The sequence below is a fragment of the Centroberyx gerrardi genome, chromosome 9 (genome assembly GCF_048128805.1).
Source record: "Centroberyx gerrardi isolate f3 chromosome 9, fCenGer3.hap1.cur.20231027, whole genome shotgun sequence".
In the NCBI taxonomy this organism is placed as follows: Eukaryota; Metazoa; Chordata; class Actinopteri; order Beryciformes; family Berycidae; genus Centroberyx; species Centroberyx gerrardi.
The window spans coordinates 8,258,111-8,281,811 of NC_136005.1; the positions used below are offsets into that span (position 1 = coordinate 8,258,111).

Here is a 23,701-nt window from a genome sequence, read left to right on the forward strand (position 1 = left end):
CATAATGTGATGTTGTAATACGCAAACATGTGATGGTCCTTTCCAACGACTGTCACGTATGAAAAATTGAGATATTGAGATATTTTATGAGTAAATACTGCAGATGTGCATTTTATTATGAATACACTTTTGAATGACTATGAAAGGACAGTACAGCTTTAGTAATAAATGTGTTGTCATATAAAAGCGGGCCAAAATTAGGTTTTGTATATGAATTTCAGTGAAGCCAACAAATAATGCAGCTTGTATTGGGTTAAAACCGTTTTTTCCCCCAGTAATTTTCTGGTAAATATTTTGTCATGGAAGCCAACATGTCACTAGAAGCCAGTCAGGCAGTTCAGTCACATCTGTCAGCTGCAATGTGAGCATGTTGAGAACGATGCTGAGGCCAAGATGAAAGGTAAGTCGGGTCTTAGCTAGGCAGGTAATGAATATCAGTTGTTAAGCCGCAGAGTGTTCTCATGTACCGAGGCTCGCTGCCAGACAAACATGTTTATAACTTTCACTATTCTTATTGGATAGAGCCTGTCACCACTAATCAAGTAGTTGATTATAAGATGAAAGATCGAATACGTTTGCTCTTGGACAAGCATGTACAACGGGAATGCGACTGAATGATATTTGACTGGTAAATTCTGAAATGTTTGCTCTGACGAGTGAAGGCACTTTGATGTCATCCATGGTGTTTTCTTTGGAAATAGGGTGCCTGTTTAGGGCGGCGGTGTAATTGTTCATATCCAAGAAAAGCAGGGGAAAAAAGGACAGAAATCACAAGACCGAAACAAAACTGAGACTGACTTTGTGTTCTAATGTTTACGCTTTCCCTCTGTCCGGCAGGGCTAAACTGGGTTACGGACTGCTCTCAGGCCAGTTCTCCAAACCACCCATGAAATCTGAGCTCATTGAACAGGTGATGAAAGAAGAATACAAGGTATTAGACTGGGTATGTCCAGCTCCCAATCTGGGTCCATAACCGACGGAAGCATGTGAATACTGAGTGGTAGCAACATTAGTCTTGTTGACTTGATGAAGCAAACTGTTTGGGGTTGTTAAGACAGAGTTGAAGAGTTTTAGCCTGCTGGTTTGCAGTTTTCCCCAAGTCCAAATGCTATTCTAAGTCTTTTCAGAATTCATCTGTGTTATTAATACATTTTAGTATGCATACCTTTTCATTGTTGTGATAGCTGCAGATGAGTTGATAGAAACAAAGGAAAATGTGATTTTAAGACACATTGTCAAACTTTATTATGCTCTGACCTTTTTCAATTAGTCTTAAAATAGCTGTTGGCTGCGGTCCCAAATGTACTGCTCAGACTGCTTTTGAACACAACTAGTCACAGCTCTAATAGTGTGTTTTGCTCTCATGCCCCACATCACTGCTTTATTTTGCTGCAAGAAAACATTTCATGTTATCTGTAGTTGATAACTGTATGCCCTACATTACTTCCTGTCCTCTCTTAATTTCCTTCACAGACAATTGATGGATTTGTTTTTCTGACATTTCCTCATGTATTTTGCTTCACTAATTTGAATGGGCACGATGTGAAATCATGGCCTTTCCAACCACATAATGCACAACTGCCAGGAAATTAGAAGAGCAAAGCCATTAAAGCCTAATGGGCCCCAGCCCCTGGTCTATAAGCCCCAGGCTTCCTTTAGGCCTTACCAGCCTCGGTAATTGATAGGGCCGAGCTGTGATCCTGCACTTCCTCCATATGTGAGGGCGGAGTCAGGTTTGGACACATATTGACAGCTGGGTGGAACATTGCACGGCAGGATGTAGTGGAGTGGGGCTTGTGTCGGCATACTGTGTTCAGTTTGTACCAAGGCAACATTACATATTTTTCATTCATGTGGATTTGAAGTATTTGAAGTAGGGCTGAACAATTAATCGAAATTTTATCGAAATCGCAATATGGCCTACTGCAATTTTCAAATCGCAGGAGGTGCAATATTTATTAAAGGCGAAATGTGTGTCAAAATACCATTTTAAATTAAATATTGTCGTGCTGCAGAGATGTCCTGGCCTACACATCATATTCTACAGACTTAAGAAAATATCTTTGTTTGGTACAGATCCCCGCAAAAATCACACCATAATCATTTTAATACATTTTTCAATGAAAATGAGAATAATGATGTAAAAATTATTGCCAACAAGTCTCGTCCATGTAGCCGGTGCCCAATGCAGCCATGTCCCAGCAGCCACAGAAATCCATTGTATTAAAAAAATGGTTAAAAACACATCAAAGAGCCATGCCGTTGCTCTGGGCAACATATTTCATCATCACGATGCACCGGGCCAGCCGACTTTTTCCTCAAACAACTTAATAAGCCGGCTGTAAACACGTTTGCGATCTCAGGAAAGTAGTTCCGTAGCTCCGAAAATAGTCCCCGGCGTGACTTTTCGTGGTAACAGTTAGCGATTTTTAAAATTGAAACTATGTCTTTGTGAGCTGTTTTTCAAGGTTTTTAGCTTACAATTGGAGCCAATGACTTCCGGGTTGACGGCTAAAAACGGTACGTGGGAAGTCAGAAAGTAACGGGAGTAGAGCAAATGCATTGTTGATTTTGTTATTTTCATAGGATTTGTTGACGGTAAGCAATGCATTAAAAAAACACCAGCCTTATCCTTTAAGTTGGATTTGCAATCACATTTTTACAGCACAGAAACTCCTTTTGCAATCACAGACTGCCAATGTAAAGACCCTCAGGCTAGCATGAAGACTGCTCGTGTTTGGAGAGGAAACTTTTGGAGCATGAAAGTTTGTTGTCTTTGCTAGTGTTGTTTTTATATATTGACTTTAGGCAACTTTAAGAGGTGGCTGATGCCGTCAGTGCAGCATGTGATGGGCACTCATAAAAGAAGAGAGCTACTCGGGATATTTTTTATTCCCTTCCCTTCCCTTAAATATTCAACCTTGAGCACTGCAATGTTCCTCACCAGGCAGACAGCTAAACCTGACGAGATTTGTTCTCCTCCCTCCAAGCCCTTTAAGAACCAATAAAACCAGAAGGCTTTGCATCTTTTTAATGAAAACTCCAGTTGCAGCTATACTCATAGCAGCCATATTTCCAGGGGATGCACTGATAACACTTTTTCATTGCAGATACCATTTCTGGGTACTAAACTTTAAGTATCGGCCAAGTTCTGATCCATTACTTTTACTCGACAGCATAGGCTTGAACCGTTAATTTTGGGATCATTGGATAAAATGGTTGAGATGTAATCCATTTTATCCATTCAGGGGATCTAAGACCCTTCAGAAGACGCTTCAAGTCACTCCTCATGGATTTCTGACACATTACACGCAGCTCTTCATATTGGATTTTAGTATTCTCCGATACAGAGACCCTGTTTAGCCTGGTATTGGCCAGACACCGGGTACCACTATCAGTTTGTAATATTCACTGGTGGTTTGTTTTGTCTTATACTTCCCTCTGAGACAGGTGATTGGTCATGCACAGTGAGTGTGTGTGACGCCCAATGTTCTCGTTCCAGCACCAGCAGAAGGGCGTCTCTCCCAGGATGTTCAAGTCTCTGGTCAGCAAAGGCCACCCCGAGTTTTCCTCTAACAGACAGCAAGACGCCCACGAGTTTCTCCTGCACATCATCAACCTGGTGGAGGTGAGTGGAGCCTGCCAAGTCAAAGTATTTCTTTCACATTATTAAACAAGAATCTTTATAAGTGAACGACAGGTGATTGTAATTGAACAAAAGCTACAGCCAGTGAGCTGTGTTTATGTTGAGGAGCCATATCGGTACACATGTAACATCATGAGAAAACCATTCATACCCAAGGAACAATATTTGAGGATTAGACTTTGACATGTACAGACTTACACTGATTTGGTTGATCCATTTTGTGTTGAGCTAGAAAATATATGTCACTGCAATGTCTGTGATATGCCAATGACTAGACTTTGGATATCAGTAACTGTGTTGTTTTGTTGTATCATGAGTTGATTTGGACTGGTTGTGTTCAGGGGCAAAATGTTTGCAGCTTAGGTAAGTGTTTGAGTCACCAAACTATTATTTGGAGTTGGTGTCAGGATTTGTTCACTACATTATGTTGCCAAAACCTTCAAGTGTTCTAGCAGGGTGAGGCAGGGTGAATAAATGACTGCAGGCTATTAGGTTAGTAATCTAAAAACATTATTTTTCTTAGATCAGCCTACATAGTGTGATAAATGTAAGATCAGTCTTACACAATCATAAAATCAACTTCTATCAATGAGAAAATTGATTGGCATAAATTAGAAGTTCAATGCTTTTAATTTATTGATGTGATTTGCAACAGTAGTGCACATGATACTCATATCCTGTATACATTTGTATCCGTTTTATTCTGAAAACGAGATAAATGCCATTTGAAAAAAAATGACATTTACTCGTGTGTTTTATAAAATATGGACTGAGTTTTAATTAGCAGATCTTTTACAAAATGGATATATCAAGTTTTGGAATTAAATTATTTACATGTGCATGTGAACATCTGGCTACATTTGAATGATCTTCAACAGTTCCCATCAAGTGGTGTTCACTGGGAGATAATGTAAAGTAAATGAATACTATAAACACACAACAGGAAGAGAGGCTGCCAAAAAAACTGGTTCCCCTTAAATTTACGACCCTATAAATTCTGGCTGTATGCTCTGATGAAAGTCCCTTGACTGAAAGCTTAGCTTCCAAATTAAAGTGGAACACTGCACTGACTTAAGTTTGCAGGTATCTCCTCTTGTTTTGTTATTATCCAGCACCTTAACAAAAATTGCCTAGCTGGATAAGCGGTAGTCTTCTCTTGATTGGCCACTATAGATTCAAAACTGTTTCACAAAATGGCTGGGTTGTGTCCGACCCCTGACACACATGAGCAGGGGGCGGGGGGGGGGGGACTGTTTTCGACGAAAGACAGCACACTGTCTCCTCGGTTTGGTAGACACACACTGGTGCTCTGAAGTGACTTTCTCAACCGGGTTATATATAGCTCACCCCTATCTGTTACACAGGGAGGCCAGATAATGCTTCCTATTCTGCCTCAGCCTCAGCGGACGCGCTCAGACTCGGACCCGCCGCTTCGTGTCGTTGAGAACAACAAAACAAACCGCCCAGATTCTGCCTCGCTTTCCCCACAGCCGTCGAAAAAACCCTGTAGTCCCTGAGCAAGAACTTGGTTTGTCTGAAAAAGGCCCTCAATCTTTTTTTTTCCCCTCTCCCCCCTTAGTGTACTTGCAGGCATCTACAGCTGTCTGCGATCTAGATGCTGAGTTAGTTCGCCAGACATAGACAGAACCTGACTGAAGCCACCATCAGCAACTTCTCGAATACTTGCCCAGAGTAAAATTATAACTTGTGTATTTCTATAGCCGCTTAGAATAGACGGGCTGGGCTGCCTAGAGGCCGCCATGCAAGCCGGTGTGTTAAATCGTGCTGCCATCCCTCATCATGGTCTTCAAATAAACACAGCCGAAACCTCAATGACCCCTGCTGTTCGGAAGCGGTGAGATGACACGGAGGCTTTTAATGATATTAAAATGCCTGCGGCTCTGAAAAAAAGATGTAACACACTCAATTATGGAAATATGGCTAATTGGAGCACCGTTTCTGTTTTGCGATTTTCCAAGTTGCAGAGTTGCGTCTGCATTATAAATGAGTGTATTAAGAGATCTGGGTCAAACAGTGGTTGCGTTGCTGTAATGCCAGGCAAGTGTAATAGACCACAGCAAAGAATAGCATGTAGATAGAGTTGCATTTCAAACCTAGGTCTGTCATGTTTATATCTGTCGCTTGAGTCCAACATATTCTAATAGATTCACTGATATGGTTTTTTTGCAGGCCAATACCAATATTTTTGACTTGAAGCTGCGAATAGACGATATTTTGTGCCGATATTCAACATGTTATATTTTGACCATTTGCAAGTTTTCAGTGTTGACCCCAAAATTTTATTCTTGTCGGCAGGGAAAAACCTCTGAAACAGCAGTAACACCATGGGATGCTTCAATTCAATTCAATTCAATTCAATAAATCTTTATTGTCCCCGGAGGGCAATTCTGGTGCAGCATAAAAAACATGGGAGAAACATACTGTACATACAACAACAACAAAAACACTATAAACAGCAAGTAATAGCAAACATCAAGTTAGCAAAGTGCAATGAGTATAAAAAAGTGCAAGTAGTAGAATATGCAAAGTGCAACAATAAAAGGTGGACTATAGTTGATGGTTGATGGCAGCAATTGCCTTAGGAATGAAGGAGCCTTGAGCTCTGGAGCTCCTGAGCCTGGGGACCCTGTACCTCCGCCTTGAGGGCAGAAGGTGGAACTCCTGGTGCAAGGGGTGGGACGGGTCGGCCAGGATGGAGGTGGCCTTTCTGACCAGATGTCTGTTGTACAGAGCGGAGAGACTGAGCTGGGACACCCCTGTAATCTTAGAGCAGGTGTTCACCACTCTCTGTAGCTTTGTCTTGCTCCTCACTTTAAGATTCCCAAACCAGATATGCTAAAACTCTTCTTTGAAACCTGTGCTATCAGATTGTTATAGGTGGCTTGGCAGCTCTTTAACCCCTTGAACTCTGATTTCCCCCTTAAATTGTCCCTTAAGTAGCTTCATAGTTAGAAATGTGTTTTTCCATATTGTATGACAATGTCACATATTCTGTATCCGCTTGTTCCAAAGGTTCAGGAACCTTCATCATATCAGTGGTGGACCATGATTTCCAATATATTATTATTATAAGGCCAATATCGGCCCAATATATCATCAAACTGATATATGGTTCTAACCGTATTGTTGATATTCAAACCCACCCCCTCTTGCTGTCTCTCCAGAGGAACAGCGCGGGTTCGGAGAATCCCAGCGACGTCTTCCGCTTCCTGGTGGAGGAGCGTGTTCAGTGCTGTCAGTCCCGCCGGGTGCGCTACGCTCAGCGGGTGGACTACCTCATCCAGCTGCCGGCCCCCATCGAGGCCGCCAGCAATCGAGGTAAAAGACCCCACACACACACACACACACACACCCCCACCCACAGCTGGAAGCCACAGCTGCTGTTGGGCCGGAGCAGCTGGCTCAGGTGGGATGAGCCCCCGGGAGAATCAGCAGGTCCTCATCTGAAAGGGCATGGAGGGTCCTGAGGTGCTGGATCGATAGTGAAGTCGGGGGGTGTCTGTGTCTAACAGCAACTGCATATGACTTTGATGATAATGAGTGTATTCTTATTACAAAGTCTTGGTTTGACTTAATACACACCATGGCATCCTATCCTATCCTCACTGTGTGTTGGCTGATTGCTCTTCAATCATTAGTTGAAAAATGTCAATATTTAAAGGTTTACATTTTTAAACATCAATGTATCATTGTCAAATTAATTGTGATACCTTGTTATAATGATTGTAAACAAATGAGACCATGGTGGAGACGACTGGCAGCCTCTATCTCACATCAGTGGTATTTTTAGTGCTAGTGTTTCTCAAAATTAAGACCACATTTCCCATAAACCCCTGTTGCAAAGAGGATGTTGCTACTTGTCCCTCCTCTCTGGCGTTTCTCTTTCAGTTTACTGCAGAGGATGTTGGAAGTGATTTTTCCCATCAGCCTTTCATTCATTCCACCATCTGCTATTGTGAGAAACTCTGAAAGTTTTAGCTCTGTTTTGCTCTGGAAGAACGGCACACTTTCCCATGAAATTTGGCCCAATGGCACACAATGTAAAATGCAGTGTAGAGGCTGGTGGTGGTGGCCTTGGTTTACAGTAATTATACTGTCTCAAAATTAATGTGGTAATTATTGATGTAAAGGTGCTCCATGTAGCACCTTTAATTTTGAAATTACTGGATATTATGGCGTGTTGTGGATGTTAACCCTTGTTATATTGCATTATATTGCATTATGTTTGCATTCTACCAGAGGAGCTGCTGGCATACGAGGCCAAGAGGAAGGATGCAGAGGAGAACATGCGGGCCCCTCCGGAGCCGGTGAGGGCCCGGATCCCCTTCACCGCCTGCCTGCAGGCCTTCACCGAGCCGGAGAACGTCCCCGATTTCTGGAGCTCAGCGCTGCAGGCCAAGTCAGCTGGAATCAAGTAAGCAAGGCCCACCTGCACCTGCAAGCACTATTCTACACCTGCATGTCTGTACATCATCTCACGCCTTTAAGTTCTAAGCAATGGCCTTTTTAAAAGTTTTGTTAGTTTCTTCTAAATTCCGAAGACTCCTTTTTCTCTAAATGTTTGTCCCTTTCTCTCCAGGACGTCCCGTTTTGCCTCCTTCCCAGAGTATCTGGTTGTGCAGATCAAGAAATTCACATTTGGGGTTGACTGGGTGCCAAAGAAACTAGGTAACTGACTGAAGAGCTATCTAACTAAACCCACAATACACAGTTAGCTGAATCATTGTTGTAGTGTTTCTCAGTACATTGCATATAACTCATTACATTCTTCCGCATTGGACTGTGGTCATATTAGCAATATGGCTTTTGCCGAGATCTAAGAGGAAGTAAAAGCGTTCACTGATTGTCTTTCATTACCCACCAACTTCTCAGAATGCGGTGACTCAGTATTATTACTGTTTTAATTCTGTGAACGCCCAGCAGAGGGCAGCATCACACTGTGATTCAAATATTTGTCTACCCCATCTATTGCTTCACCTGTGCTTTTTGGACACACCATCTGCCCCACCCCTCACCCCACCCATCCCTGGAAAGTGCTGCAGGGGTTTAACTATTAATAGGACACAAAACTTCAAAATACATTTCTGCAGCGTCTTAAATTGAAGAAACTTGCATTTCACCTCACAGCTGACAAAAAAGTGTTTGGACATACTGTAACTGCATCTAACTGTACATTTTTTGTGGATTCTTTAGAGCTAAATCATTTTGCAAGGTCACTAGTGACAAATAGCCAATACTCTTTACCTACATCATGGGTAATTTAGGTAAACTGACATTCACAAATCATGATCTCCAATGCCATACTACTGACTACATTTAACTCTTCTTAACAGTCAGGCTGCCTGAATGAGATTACCATTTTGGTAGCAACTTCATGGTCTTGAATCCTCAGTTGCTATATTGTCACACTTTCCCGTACATTCCCTTTCCCTCTTCAGTGTGAACTCTGAAGTGTAACTGATGCATGGCACAATCCAAACCTGAAGAAAACCCTGAAAATTCTGTCCAAACCCAAAATTAGCCCATTTGCCCCTAAACCTGACCTGAAATGTGTCCATGTGTTCCTGTATTGACTTTTATTTATGTCCATGTGTTCCTCTATAGACTTGGCCATAGATGTCCCAGACTTCCTGGACCTGAACAGGCTGCGGGCCACCGGGCTGCAGGCGGGCGAGGAGGAGCTGCCGGACCTCATGCCTCCCATCGTCCTACCTGAAGACACCAGAGGTACAGCACAGATCCACTCAGCACCAAGAGTGTGATGGTTTAGATCTGAGCCAAACTAGTGGTAATTTCAGCTTAAGTACAGTGTCACATTTGGGACCACACACACATTTGTGTTCATTTTCAACAAAGCATGTGTTAATAACAACCAGGGTTTTTTCAGAGGGCATTTTTTCCCTCTTCATCTGATTTTTGGGAGCATTTTGGTCGTTTTCAGGGGCAATTTTGTTAAACTATGAAATAATACATTTGCATTGCATATTTGCAAATAAACACTCAATTTGTACCACAAAGATTTATTTTCTTACTGCTGGAAACTGGCAGCAGGCCTTACAGAAGAGCATGGTGCTGTTCTGTCTCTTCTCTCTCTGTCCCCAACCACTTCAGAGTTTTTTATGATATTGTTTTATTTTTTTGTTGACTCAATGTTTTGTGTGTGGTCGGTATTTTCTTCTGCTGCTGGCTGCGTGGTGTCAGAATTTCCTGCTGTTTCAGCTGCGTGTTCGGTAGTTTCTCATCCGGAAGGCTCTGCAGAGAATCCCCTGGTCATAGACTCCCATGAATCACCTACGGTGGCCTGCGGGGTATTTGCATTCAGGCGTGAATATTTGAAAAAGATATGAATAGGATGAAATGTAAAAATGGTCCTCCTAATTATCGGCAGCATTTTTTGCCCCCTCATTTTTAATTTCAAAGGAATTTTATGAACTTTCACAGGCATTTTGCCCCAAGCCCCCCGTTAATTTCTGACCCTGATAACAACACATGTTGCTATTAATATATGTTGCTCTGAAAAGTAACCCAAATGTGTTGTCCCATAGTAGCTCACTAACATCCGCTTCAAGAGTGGAGGACATTTTTGTGACAGAGTCAAATGATCCGTGAAATTCTCCCTAATATTTGATATTTTGCTCTAGCCTGCCCAAGTTTTCTCTTTAGGGCTTATTGAATGGATTCCCATGGGAGAGCAAGCTCAGTCAATTACTGAAAAGTTGTCGTCTTCACAGTCTGGATAAGCTTAATAACTTATATTGATTAGATGTGGTCCCCATGTAATACACTACCCTAGGCATTGGGAATAACCCAGTGGTTGGAACATATGCTACCAAGTGGATTTTGGAACACAACCAGTATTGATGTTACCTTTCTACGCACTTTGTTGCCTAAAGGATACAGCTGGTTGATTGGTGATATTCTCAGTATTAACTACAGTGTGGCTGAGTATTTCTGTCTGCCTCTCGTTCCAGCTGCCAAGACTTCTTGGCAGCGTCTCCCCCTTCTCTCTTTTTCTCTCTTTGTCTCTCTTTGTCTCTCTTTGTCTCTCTCTCTCTCTCTCTCTCTCTCTCTCCTCTGTCTGTCATCGTAATTCCTATTCCTCCGACTCCCCTCCGTTGTTTGAGAAGTTCAGCTACATCACGTTATTGGTGTACCCCTTAATATTTTAGGAAGCGCAAGGCACAAAGTGTTCTGTACTGTGTTCTGTATAGAGACACAGCTGGGTCTTTCTCGGAGCTTTACAATGTTGTTGCCTCTTAGGACGGGAAACTACTCGAATTCAGAGGACAAAACGGAAATTTGAAGATGTTTGTCTGTGCACTCCTTCATATTTTAGCATTGAACGCTGTGTGCTGTGCCTGCTATCTCAGAGCCCTGAACACACTAAATTGGCTCCTGGGAAGAGTGCAAGGTCACTGCTTCAGTGTCTTCTTAGGACTCTGTACAGCACCTCACACATTAAAAAGGCCCTTTCTTTGAGCTGCAGCAACCTTGCTTAGGCAGCATCGCATATCTACCTCTGACAGCAGCAAACCATTCAGCCATCTCTTTTCAGAGGACTATATGAATGGATGTGTGAAAATATGTGTGTTTCTTTGTAAGTACGCTTCCTGAGATTGGAACCTGTCCCTTGTTGACTTACCTCAGAGCATCACTTTCTACAGAAAAAGGGGTTAAAACAAGTGTGTAAATCATGGTTTAAACAGTAAAATGAAAGGGGGTGAAAAGAGAGACCATTGTTTTTTTTTCCCCCAATACATTTGCTTGATTTATTTATTTCACATTTATATGATGAGCTTCGTCAATTTCAAATTAACCGCTGGTCCATTGTCCGCTGGCCGGGATCAGCAGCGATTAATCATGCCTTGGTCACCCTTCTGTCTCCCAGCAGGCTTCAGTGCTTCTCACTGATTACAGAGCGCCACACAAATGTGTTTTCCTTTATGCTGCTTGAAACGCGTCATTTCCCATCAATTACAATGAAAGATTTTGGTATTGATGCAGAAGAAGAAACACAGGTTTGCTGCTCAAAGCGATGACTTTCATTACTTGGGGTGGAGCAAACTTGGTGTGATTGAAACTCGGTGTTGCCGACCTAAATTTTGGAGCATTCTGTCTAGGTTGATATTTGTACATATATTTTTAATCATTTCACCTCCTCAGAAGTTAAAGTTCTGTATTGCCAAGCACATGAACGAAACTTATGGTAGTGTCAACTAATCTCACTGTGTGCTATCACCTGAAATAAATACTAAGTAAGTTGTACTTTCTGCTCCTCTTTCAGATAACTCCATGAGCTCCATAGACTGTGAGTAATTAATTTGTCTTCTCAATTCCCCTATACTGTCTGTATGAATATGTAACCCATTTCTATAAATTACAGCCATGGAAAAAGTTATTTTGGGCCCCAAGCAGTAGTGACAAATGCTGTAGAGTCTGACCATGTTCACTTCAGCAGGTGCTGCAGCTGCTCTCACAGTGCTGAGGCGCCTACTTCCACACCAAACTTTATTTTTCAGTGTGGCTCTGCTTGTTTTAGCCCGGCTCATTTCTCTCCTTGATAAATCCCTCAATAAAGAAACTTCCCCAAGGCAGATTCTTCTCTGGTCTCTTTATTTAATGAGGCCCAAAGAGAGAAATCTGTTTGGTTGTGTAAACTGGAGGGCTACCGGAAAAGTTGAATCAGCAACTGTGTGTTTTAGTTATTGATGTTGGTTTGTCGTGTCCCCAGCTCCTGAAATAGACGAGGCGGCAGTAATGCAGCTTGCGGAGATGGGCTTCCCGCTGGAGGCTTGTCGGAAGGCGGTCTACTACACCGGCAACATGGGCCCCGAGATGGCCTTCAACTGGATCATAGCACACATGGAGGAGCCGGGTAAGGCAGCCACAGGAGAGCACCGCTATGGGCAGATAAATAGATAGATAAACACACACGCACATATTTAACTTCTACATTTAGTTGACGTTTTTGTCCACTTACAATAAGCGAGCAGGTAGAGGTGCAGTGTCTAAACCTGTTGGAATACTTACAACAAAGTCAAACTTGCTGGAAATAGAAACACAGCCAAATGCGTCGCCTCATACAATTTTGTGTGTACTTGCTGCGGCTTTGTATTGTTTGTTTATTTACACTCCATGCCAGGGAGGTAGCCGTAACTTGAAATGGGAAACTGGAAATAGCAGTGACAAAACTCAACGACGGCTGCGGTGAATGAGCGGCAAAGGCGGCTGAGGGAATATGATGATTTAGAAACCATTTAATCGGTCATAAAGGTGAAGATATTCTCTAACAAGTACAGTAAGCTGAGCTGAGTTGACCACGCAATGTTATAGAAACAAAGGCAATGAATCAGGAAAGGAAATGGAGATGCTTTTCCACAAGGTAACACAACCAGTCATGTGATATATTAGACCTATCACAGACGGTCACACAGTGGGGGGGTTGATGGGTAAACAATTCAACGAGTTTGCCCGTCAAGCCTGTACTGACTGAGGAGTCTGAATCAAATGCAGCGCTTTGTTTTTTCTGCAAAAGCGTCCTGTTGTCCATATGAACCTGCTGAAGTTAGTTTTTGCAGCAAGTATACCACCCCCACTTTTCGGACACACACACACACACACACACACACACACACACAGAAACATGACATCTCTGATTATACCACTGCATAGAGATAAATCAAAAGTTGGTCATTATGTGTGTTTACCACACAGGACTATGGGCCTGTGTACCGAGTGTTTCGGTGTGTGTGTGTGTGTGTGTGTGTGTGTTTGAATGTGATGCATGTATGCAAGTGTCGGCATTTGCATGTCTTTGCGTACGCTTTGTGTATTTGTGTGTTTGTGCATGTCAGTGAGTAAGACCATCACCGGAAACAACTCGAGTGCATCAGACTTTGACTTTGTTTCTCATAGTAGAGCCTCAGCAGTAGCGATGTTCCCCTGAGGCAGTGTGTGTGTGTGTGTGTGTGTGTGTGTGTGTGTGTGTCAGTTTGATTCTCCTGGTTAGCTTTAAAGCCCCACCCCTCCCCCTTCCTGTTAGTTTTTAAATGGGCCTAATGCACCCGCGAAATGGGCTGCATTCAGGCCCGATAACATCAGAAAAACAGGCTGTTCCTCTCCGTTTCACAAAGGTCTCTCCTCGTTTTACCCCCAGCGCGCACACACACACACACACACACACACACTATTGCCCATTATTATAATTTTTTTACACCTAAGCTTTTCAATGAATCATTTTTAGATGCAGTATTACATAACATATTTGCTTATTTTTCGACTGAATTGGCCCTTTTTAAGAGATGCTACATTTTCAAAGCTAGACATAATCCCTAAATGACATCTTCTTGTAAGAACTGCCTTTCCAAAGCACTCCTCACTGTCCACATTGCTGCTGGATGATACCTTTTCCCCAGCTGCCAGCGGGAAGCGTTGTGCCTGCAAGACAAACGTCTCCCTGTGGCATAAAAACAACGGTGTTATGTGCAATCAAAAGGACACAAGACAAGGATTCTGAGATAGAGATGGTGCTGAGAGATAAGTGGTACCCATTTTCATTTATGGCAGAGGACAGTAATGAAGGCTGTGTTTATGGCCAACAGCAGAGTAATTACAGCAGGGGTGCCCTTGTACCCGGGTTGGGGTCAACTCACTTTCAATTCAATCAGTTAAAAGTGCACAAAGAACAACAATGCACTTGGAAATTAGAGGTTCCGTCATTCTCAGTAATATTTTATTCACTGACTGGCTATAAAAACCTTTTTTATAGCAAAAGTTTTTCAGTTTTCTAACTCTTTCCCCCCCTCCCTAAGTTTCATTCCACAGTGAGTTCTCAACCATTTGAAAAAAAAAGTGACACCTACTATTACAAAATGGTTCATAGCACAAAATTAAATTGTTAGTTTTTAGAAGATAATTAAGTCCATGCTTGACAAAATGAAAAACGTACACTCCCAAAGATTAGATTCTCCATATTCTAGAGATACTGAATGATGAACTTGAGATAATTACTTTTTCCCCAAAATTGAAATGCAGCCTTTTTATTTGAAACCCTTCATTTGTTCTAATACATTCGACTTTACAGATGACAAAGCCAAGCACTCCCTTTGCGCTTTTCCTCTCTACTTCCCCCTTTTAAAGCCTGAAATATTAGATACTGTCTTCACTCATATTTTTGTCATTATTTTGTTTTAACCTTTATTTAGCTAGGGGAATGGTGTGCTTAATAGACTCTTTCTCAGCACTGTCCTGCTTCACATTCCTACATTTACCCATGTTTATACAGAAGACATTATAAGCACTCTTATAGCAGTTAGGGGTTGAAGTGCTCATGGGTTCCTCAGCTGTAGGTCTAACTGTGGAAAGAGTTTTCACTTTACTTGCACGTATTCTCCAGCCAAATTGGAGATTCAAACATATAATATTCTGGTTTGTGTCTCTGCATGTTGGTGTGATATTTTCCTCAGTCTTTTACTGGTAAGAGTATAACTTTGATTTCTGCACCAAGTAGTTTTTAAAGTCATTCAGGGGAGTTGAACCCTAAATGATTATAATAATGAATGAATGAAAAAAAAACAAATCCTGCCATCATCATGAAGGTAATAATCATCGCTGTCTGAAATGGTTTTCCTCCCACTACTGAGAGGTCAGGACTCGGCAGGGTGGAACATTGAATACCTCCCACCTTAGCGCTTTGTATTGACTCTCAAAAAGTGGCACATCGTTGCTGCTCATATGTCCAAAATGTCAACTCTTCAGGAACTAAGAAAAACAGCTTTGCTTTTAGCTTGATATCAATGCATTTTTGACATGTTTCAATGGGTTTTGAAAGGGTTTCATAAGCCCAAGAGGTCGGAGAAATTATAGAACCCATAGAGAAGCATGTAACCTTTCAACTGAAGTGAAAACATCAAAATCACCAAATTGGAGTCACACGGTTTTCACACAACAGTGATAATCTCCAACTTCCCATTAAGCCAAATGCTTTTAACATGTAACATCTGATGTAGTATTGTGATACACATGGCAGTTATTACTCCTTAGCTGTAAGTACCCATTTGCTTGCCAGTACTGTTGTTAAGCAAAGACTAGTTAGTCTAGTCTAGTTAGCTAGTGGAGAAGATACACTGGCTGTGTTTTAAATGTATTATTTTGATATGTAAGTGTTGTCTTAGCTGACAAAGTTATACTTGTTCCATAAACTTATGATGGAGAAGAAAGATCTGTTTTCCACTTCCTTTGAAGTTTAGGAAATGTGTGTGTGTGTGTGTGTGTGTGTGTGTGTGTATCAGTAAGAGTCAATTACCCTGTGTGTGTATGCATCTAAACAGATATATCTCTGTGTGTACGCTCACAGTGCTAATTACTGTGCTCCTGTTGTGAAAGCTTGGTGGATAAAGAGCTTTGACAGGAACATGCCAGAGGGAGCGTTTGCATGAGATGCTGTTTTTCCTCTAAACACTGCAAAGTATCCATCCAGAGTGCTTCCCTGCATGCACATGTGTGTGTGACGGTGTGTTCGGCAGTTGCATGTTTTATGCCTGCGTGCAAATTATTAACAGGGTCAATTCTAGCAGAGTAGCTAATTAAGACTCCAGCCTCCTATGAAAAATTGGACTTGTGGACTCTGAGAATGGTTACCGGTTCTGTAGATGTGTTTTAACAAAATGTAGTGGGTATTTTCACATTTTTCACTTTTTAATTTACATTAGTTACCTAACCCTTTTCACACATAAACATAACTAGCAAAGCTTTTAAAATAGTTTTAGTCTAGTTAGTAGTTTTTTCAAATGGTGGATATCTTGTTTCGCAGTGAGCATCTTCAAGTGTGATCTGCAAGTTGTCAGATCGACAATTACACACTGACGAGTTTCTATCTCAAATGTTTTGATGTACAGGAGGCATCTGACAGCTTTGTTCTTCTTTTATCACAAACCACAACAAAGGGGTGAACAGCCGTCTGAGGTTTTGTGACTGTAAATTATGGTTATCATGCTAACTTTCACTTCCAAAACAAAATCTATTCTGATTTTGTTGAAAATAAATGGAGAGCTATATCATTATTTTCTCTCTCTCGCTCTCTCTCTCTCTCTCTCTCTCTCTCTCTCTCTCTCTCTCTCTCTCTCTCTCTCTCTCTCTCTCTCTCTTCCTCCAGACTTTGCAGAACCTCTCACTCTGCCCTCCATGTTGGATCTGGGTCCCTCCTCCAGCGACACCCCCATGGGTGCCGCCCCGCTGGCCAACTCGCCCCCCGAGGAGAGCATCGCCATCCTCACTTCCATGGGCTTCCCCCGCAGTCACACCATCCAGGCCCTCAAAGCCACGGTCAGTGTCCTGTCCGCTGTCCTCATGTTTCCACTCCATCTACTGATAAATCAGTTTTATTCCATTAGCTGGCACTGAGGTGACAGCTTTTTTCTTGGGGTCAAAAACTGACTTTTATTCTGTTTTCTAGTAATTTATTTTTCTCTGCTAATAATTAGGTCAGTGTAGTTTAAGTAATAATCCTCAACATCTTCATATAAATAAATGTCTGTTTTGCTCCTCTCGATTGCAGATTGATATAACACACTAGTGATTCAGTCTATACCCAGTTCATAGGTAGGTCTTTCCTGATAATAATCCTCTACTGCACAGGACGTGATGCGTGATTTTACGTTTCCGGCAGCAGCAACAGCAGTTTGTTTGAAATAAACAGAAGAAGAACTGGGTAGTTAGCATGAGCAGCGATAGCCACCATGGCTGAACAGACAAAGAAAAGAGCGCTGCCTACAGAAACTGAAGCTTCATCAACAGAAAATCCAAGGAAAAAGACGTTGCAGTACTGGACACACTGTTTGATTGACAGGTGATCTGTGCAGAAACACCACAGGAATGAGCGCTTAGCAACAAAGATGGAGACAAAATAAAAAAAAGAATCTCACAGATTGTCACTTTAATTAGTTTATTCAACTGCACGCAATCACAGAGAGAAGAGAAATTGTACAAAACAATGTGCAAGGGCCTTTATAAAAACATCTCACCTCAAAAGAAACGAAGGGAAAAAATGAAGAATACAACTGTCTTGTATAGCAGAAACTAAATGAAAACATGAAACTTACCTTACAGTCATGTACTAAATCTCTCATACTGATGTGACCTACTAATTTCTAAGTTCTAAGGGCAGACGGAGGGCGAGACGATGAAAGCTAAGCTCTGTCCGTCATAAACGGGCTTGGCTGGCCTACTTGTTGGCTGTCTATACTGCAGCTTTAATAGGTCCTGCATGTCCTGAGCGATTAGAGATGTCTGCTCTACATGCTGTTTACAAATAGTCCCAGCATACAGAGGCCACTGCTGATGCAGCTCTTCAGGTCCTGCAATATGATCTGGATGGGTTACAGTACAGTACATGTGCAGCAGTTTTATCATCTCCTCAATCAACACATTTGGAAACGGATGTAAAACGCACCAGAGCATCGATCGTCTATCCATGATGTATCAAAGTGGATGCGGTGGCAGCAAAGTCACCGGCTGTCTGTTTTGAAATGGCCCCCGATTCTCTTGTTTCAACTTGCCCCATCAGCAAAAAATAGACCAGCAGACCATTAATACGCCACTGAAATAGACATCAGGCTTCGTTGTTTATCATCCCTAATGCCTCCAAACTCGCTGCCATCCTCAGTGTTCATAGAGGGGGAAAAAAATAAACACATATTCCTCATGAGGGGAGCGGAGGTGTGAAGCAGCGAGGGGTCTCACGGCCCGTTTATTTATAGCCCAGAGTCAGGAGGAGGAAGTGTTCAACCTCACTGACCTGACGGGCAGAGACAGAAAAAGCAGGCGGCGTCACCAGCCACCCGAACCCCCTTCGCCCCCCCCCCATGCGCTCCTCCAGCAGACATTCCCCATGAATCACGCCTCTATTTTGGATTAAAAGCAAAAAGCCGGGTGGGGAATTTCACCCCCCGATAAATGATAACAGATTTAACCGTATTTAGCTTAGCCTCTTTTTTGAGGAGTCATTGTCTTTTTTATTTAAAGATACAACAGAGACAGAGAAAACAAAGATAGAACATGGAAATCAATAAGTCAGGTGAAGCTTTTTGTGTTTCAGTTACTAAAATAATTTAAAATAATAGTTTTGTGATTAAAGGTCACTGGTGTAATACATTTGAACCTTTGTAATGTGATTGTAAGAGTTCATAACAGTTTGGTCAACTGAATTAGTGTAACGGAGCTACAAAACCAGCAACAGAAACTATTCTTTAACTGATAATCTGTGAAATTCTTGTTTTTCTTGATTTTGGCGATACCCTTGGTGATAAGCGGTCGTTGTTTTGGTGTTTTACACTCAGTGTAGGCCCTGGCCCAACACCCTGTAATAATAAAGACTGTAGACTGAGCTTTTTATATTTCTGATACCTTTTAATATTCTTTACAAAAAATGTTTTGTTGTTGCCTCCGTAAGCATAAAACGCATCACAAAGAGAGACCTCTCATAAGTGTTAAAAATGTAACGACTTTCATGATCTGGCTATGGGACAAATCATTATTGTATAATATCAATCAGCGATAGAGTAGCAAAACAGATATTTGTTTATATGAAAAAGTTTTGAATTATTAGTTTGAATTGAGATTTCATCATTGACATATACCTGCAAATTGTAATTTGTCATATATTAAAGTTGTAAACGACCTGTGTTGGCTAACGTTTGGGGTGCCTGCCACTTATCTTTCAGAACAACAACCTGGAGCGAGCGCTGGACTGGATCTTCACGCACCCGGAGGAGGAGGAGGAGAGTGACGCCCTGTCAGACATGGCCGACACCGAGCCCAACGACAACGCTTTCTCCAACGCCAACTCACACAGCGACTCCACGCTGTCTCCGGACCGGGACACGTCAGGCCCGCGGATCAAAGACGGACCGGGACGTGAGTGGCTCCGCACGACTCTGACTTTATTAATTATTACCCCTTATTTAAAGGTGCATTGAGTATCTCTGCTGGTGACTAGTAGGAATTGCAACAATCTCGACAGGTACGGCAGCCTGTACTTGACACAAACAATGAAGTCACATTTTTACAATCGAGTGTAGTATATAAAGACTGTAATAACTAGAAGGGCACCCGGAGAGCACAGACCTCCAACAAGGTTTGTGCTATTAGTGCTTGTTCGTGAGTCGGATCCGGATCCGCTCCAGAATTTAATGGGTTCTTCCTTGGCCCATGCTACACCCTTCCACGAAGTTTCATGAAAATCGGGCCTGTAGTTTTTCCGTAATCCTGCTAACAGACAAACAAACAGACAAACAAACAAACAAACGGCACCGAAAACTTAACCTCCTTGGCGGAGGTAATAATACTTCTTTGTCATTTGCTTTTTTGGCTTGAGAACAAAATGTCTGACGACGCCAAGCATTAAAAATCGAACTTATCACCCCTTTAATCAGACAAGTTGGCTAAGAATACATTCCTGTTCACAGCAGCAGCCTAGGGAGGGAAGGTTACACACACACACACACACACACACATACACACACACACACACACACACACACACACACACATACACACCAGGATAAGAAATTAACTTTCTTTCGGAGGGCACATTTTGCCCCCTCATTTTTAATTTCACAGGCATTTTATGAACTTTCAAGGGCGTTTTTGCCCCGAGCCCCCGCTGGTGTCTGACCCTGAACCACACACAGTCACCGCTGGGAGAAACACAGTCTGGCGCTGCTGGGCACCGAGTCGCTCCGCCACACCGGTTCGGGCCACAGCGTCATTAAAAACAAATTATTCAGGGGCTTTTTAACTCGAACACTCCTCCAAACACAATGCACAATGTAATGTTGCATCTCCACACTGCAAAAAGTGTCCATCTTAACAAGTCATTTAGTCTATTGTTGAGTCCTAAAATTGTAATTTTCTTACAATAAGTGAAGAAATTGGCCAATGGGGTTAGATAATTCCACTTGTTTCCAATGCAAATCAATTGTGTCATTTTCTTGATAGTAGTGCAGTGATCTGCCTTGTTTCAAGATACTGACACTAATTTCTAAAAAAATTCTGAAACAAGTGAAACTGCATTGGAAACAAATTGAGTTATCTCACCTCATTGGTAGAGAATTTTTAATATAAGATTTGAAGGCTGGATATGAGACTAAATGACGTTTTTTGCAGTGCATATCCTTGTTCGGATAAACTGCTATTTATAATGTAAGTGTAATGTAAAAGCATCTACATTGCACAGTAAAATTAATGGCCCATGTTGGGTGTAAAGGGCTGTACAGTGATCAGATTCACAAATACCACAGAGTGAATGGCTGAGATAGATGTGAAACCACTTTCTATAACACTGTGATGTTATTCTACATGTAGAGTGACTGGTTTGATTTCCTTTCCCAGGTTATGAGCTCTTTGCCTTCATCAGCCACATGGGAGCATCCACAATGTCCGGACATTACGTATGTCACATCAAGAAGGAGGGAAGGTGAGTTACATGCTGCATTACATCATACTTCATGTTCAGTCAGGTTTACTCATTGTGGTTCAGGGAGGATTTTACTGTTTGTCGGAATAGAAGGGTTTAAATATTGTGTTAAGGGCTTCCTTGCTCTTCTTCTCTTCTCCTGGGATGTTTCACTGTCAAATCAGTTATTTCCAGAAGTGGATTTTCTCAAAAATTCTATTATTGACATGGTTTTGCTATCAGAAGTCTGAAAAGAAATTCAGAATTGTAGTGTCAGTCTGTTTTTTTTTTATGGATTAAATGGAAAAAATAAATTGACCCCATTTCTGCTGTCCCCATAGCAGTTACTTTTGAACGATGTGACGTGAAGCTCCACAATTTGGCATTTCATACATCCGAATTTCATTTCAATTTTATTATTTTAATTTAAAAAAAAATTATTTAACTTTTGTTTCACCGGGAAATAATATTCAAAATCCTGTTTCCAAGGGAAGATCTCTTCAAAACAGGACAATAAAAAGCAAATTGATCCCTTAGTGACATGAATGCATGGAAATCTACATTCAGTCTACAAAACAAGTACATACAGTGTCTAATACATCCTTGATCAAGCATTTAAAGTGATCTAGTTGAATTGAATATTTGAGCTTGATTTTATTCTTGAAGCTGCTTCCAAGCTCTTTCACCAAATGCAGTGCGCTCTATGGGGGTGTTTAGTAAAATTCAGTCATGTGATCTTAAAGCGTACATGTTTGTAGTTTACCATTCTAACAAAGAAGTTAAATAAGTTTAATGTGCATCTTCCTCACATATTCTCCCTTCCCTGCAGGTGGGTGATCTACAACGACCACAAAGTGTGTTTGTCAGAAAGGCCTCCAAAAGACTTGGGCTACATCTACTTTTACCATCGACTCTCTAGCAGTTAGACTGAGCTAGAGCCCCGCCCCCAACACCCCCAACCCCCCCTCCTCCCTCCCTCCACCATGCAACCTTAGAGAACCGCAGCCTTGCAACCAGAAGACTGGAAGACAACTGTAACAGCAACAACAGCTACAGTGGAAAACGATGGAAATAACCACTTAGACCAGCCAGTAGGAGAACTGCTCGCCTTATCACGATGTCATTGAGGAGCGAAGAGGAAAATGTTCAACACTGCTGTGGTCGCAAAGGGAAAGCAACGTGCTTTTGTGCAACTGTGTTATTATATTGTGCTTTAAATGTGTATTTCAGTGTTTTTCTTTTGTCTCTACAGTGTAGGTACAGAGGGATGTGTGCAATGTCCATGACTGGAGTGCTGTATACACAAAATAATGTCACATATCAGATCTTATTGTTCCTTCTCTATGCCTTCAGCTACTGTGCCAGTATTTTTCAAAGTGGTACGTTTTATAAATGTATATTGAAACGGCAGTGCCTCACTGCCAGCCCTGAAATGCTCTGAACTGCAACAACTGCAACAACAAACAAGGAATTACTGTGCTGCTGGTGGCTTCGCGTTTTACTGTGTGGCATTGAAATAGAAGAGAGTGTTCTTCAACCCCTGGGAAACTGAAAGGACTTCAGGAATTATAAACATGTTCAATAGCATGTTTTAGTTGGACAATGCCGAAAACATTACCAGCATACGAGGGAGAACACCGGAAAAAAAACGACCCTGCTCGGCTGTGATGGGCGCTTACATAGAAGCCCAGGAATAGGTATTATTATATTTATTATCTAGACCGGAGACTAGTTAAATATCCCTGATTATCTGAGGTCATTTCAGCTTTCAAAACAACAGTATTTTTTTTCCTTCCCTGAAAGCACTTTTAGACTAAGAGATTATTTCAGATCCTGCACCTGATGCAATAGAACTAGAATATTTATTCACCAACTACAAGCAACTGAATGTGGTCGCCCAAATTTCAACTGCTGTACTGCTGAACCGGTTTATCCTTGAAGTGGCCCTATAAAGTCTATAAAGCGATTACAGTATGGCATATAATTACGGCTTAATATGAGGAAAGCCATGCCTAATTTGAGCTGGCTATCAACCATCAGTGTACATAGAGTTTATGTAGAAGTCCTCAGTCTTGTAGTGAATTTCTGTACAAAATATTTGCATCGTACACAGTATTTTTCCTCAGATGCGACTGGCCCACTTTGACAGATTTAGACCACTAACAGTTAAAAAAAATGAATGTTTTAGTTGAATCTTACAGGTGAATTTGACCTGTTGCCACCTGTTACAGATCGTTTAATGTATTTATGCATCTCAACACTCGTGTTTTCACCTCTATAGCAATATGCACTACAACCAAATCTCTTCTCGAACACATGATGAAAGCCGTCTCTCCTCTTCTCGTACTATTAGACACGGTGCAGTGCTGAATGTATAACTTCACGGTGCTCACTGCAACCAAAGCCTGTTCCTCAGCTTTAACACTCTGAAACCACGTCAAAAAAACACAACTGGCCCTAAAACCTTAAACTGGACTCTCCTCCGACTCTGTGCTCTAACTCGGTTACTGTGTTCATCACATGCGGGACAGGCTCAGCGTAGATTGCATGTGCTTGTTTTTGTTAGATATTTGTGAACGTAC

The 23,701-nt window shown here is 41.8% G+C and overlaps 1 protein-coding gene across 1 annotated transcript in view; it reads left to right on the forward strand.

Annotated features, from left to right (window-relative positions):
• Window positions 1-22,045, forward strand: part of usp13 (ubiquitin specific peptidase 13) — a 34,363-nt gene extending 12,318 nt beyond the window's left edge. Inside the window, exons 10-21 of the mRNA XM_071921863.2 lie at window positions 838-943; window positions 3,503-3,628; window positions 6,832-6,985; window positions 7,907-8,081; window positions 8,247-8,335; window positions 9,272-9,394; window positions 11,952-11,975; window positions 12,399-12,542; window positions 16,821-16,990; window positions 19,387-19,579; window positions 21,056-21,140; window positions 21,949-22,045. Coding sequence (XP_071777964.2) covers window positions 838-943; window positions 3,503-3,628; window positions 6,832-6,985; window positions 7,907-8,081; window positions 8,247-8,335; window positions 9,272-9,394; window positions 11,952-11,975; window positions 12,399-12,542; window positions 16,821-16,990; window positions 19,387-19,579; window positions 21,056-21,140; window positions 21,949-22,045 — 1,486 coding nt within the window. The remainder of the gene's footprint in view (window positions 1-837; window positions 944-3,502; window positions 3,629-6,831; window positions 6,986-7,906; window positions 8,082-8,246; window positions 8,336-9,271; window positions 9,395-11,951; window positions 11,976-12,398; window positions 12,543-16,820; window positions 16,991-19,386; window positions 19,580-21,055; window positions 21,141-21,948) is intronic.
• The last annotated feature ends 1,656 nt before the right edge of the window (window positions 22,046-23,701 follow it).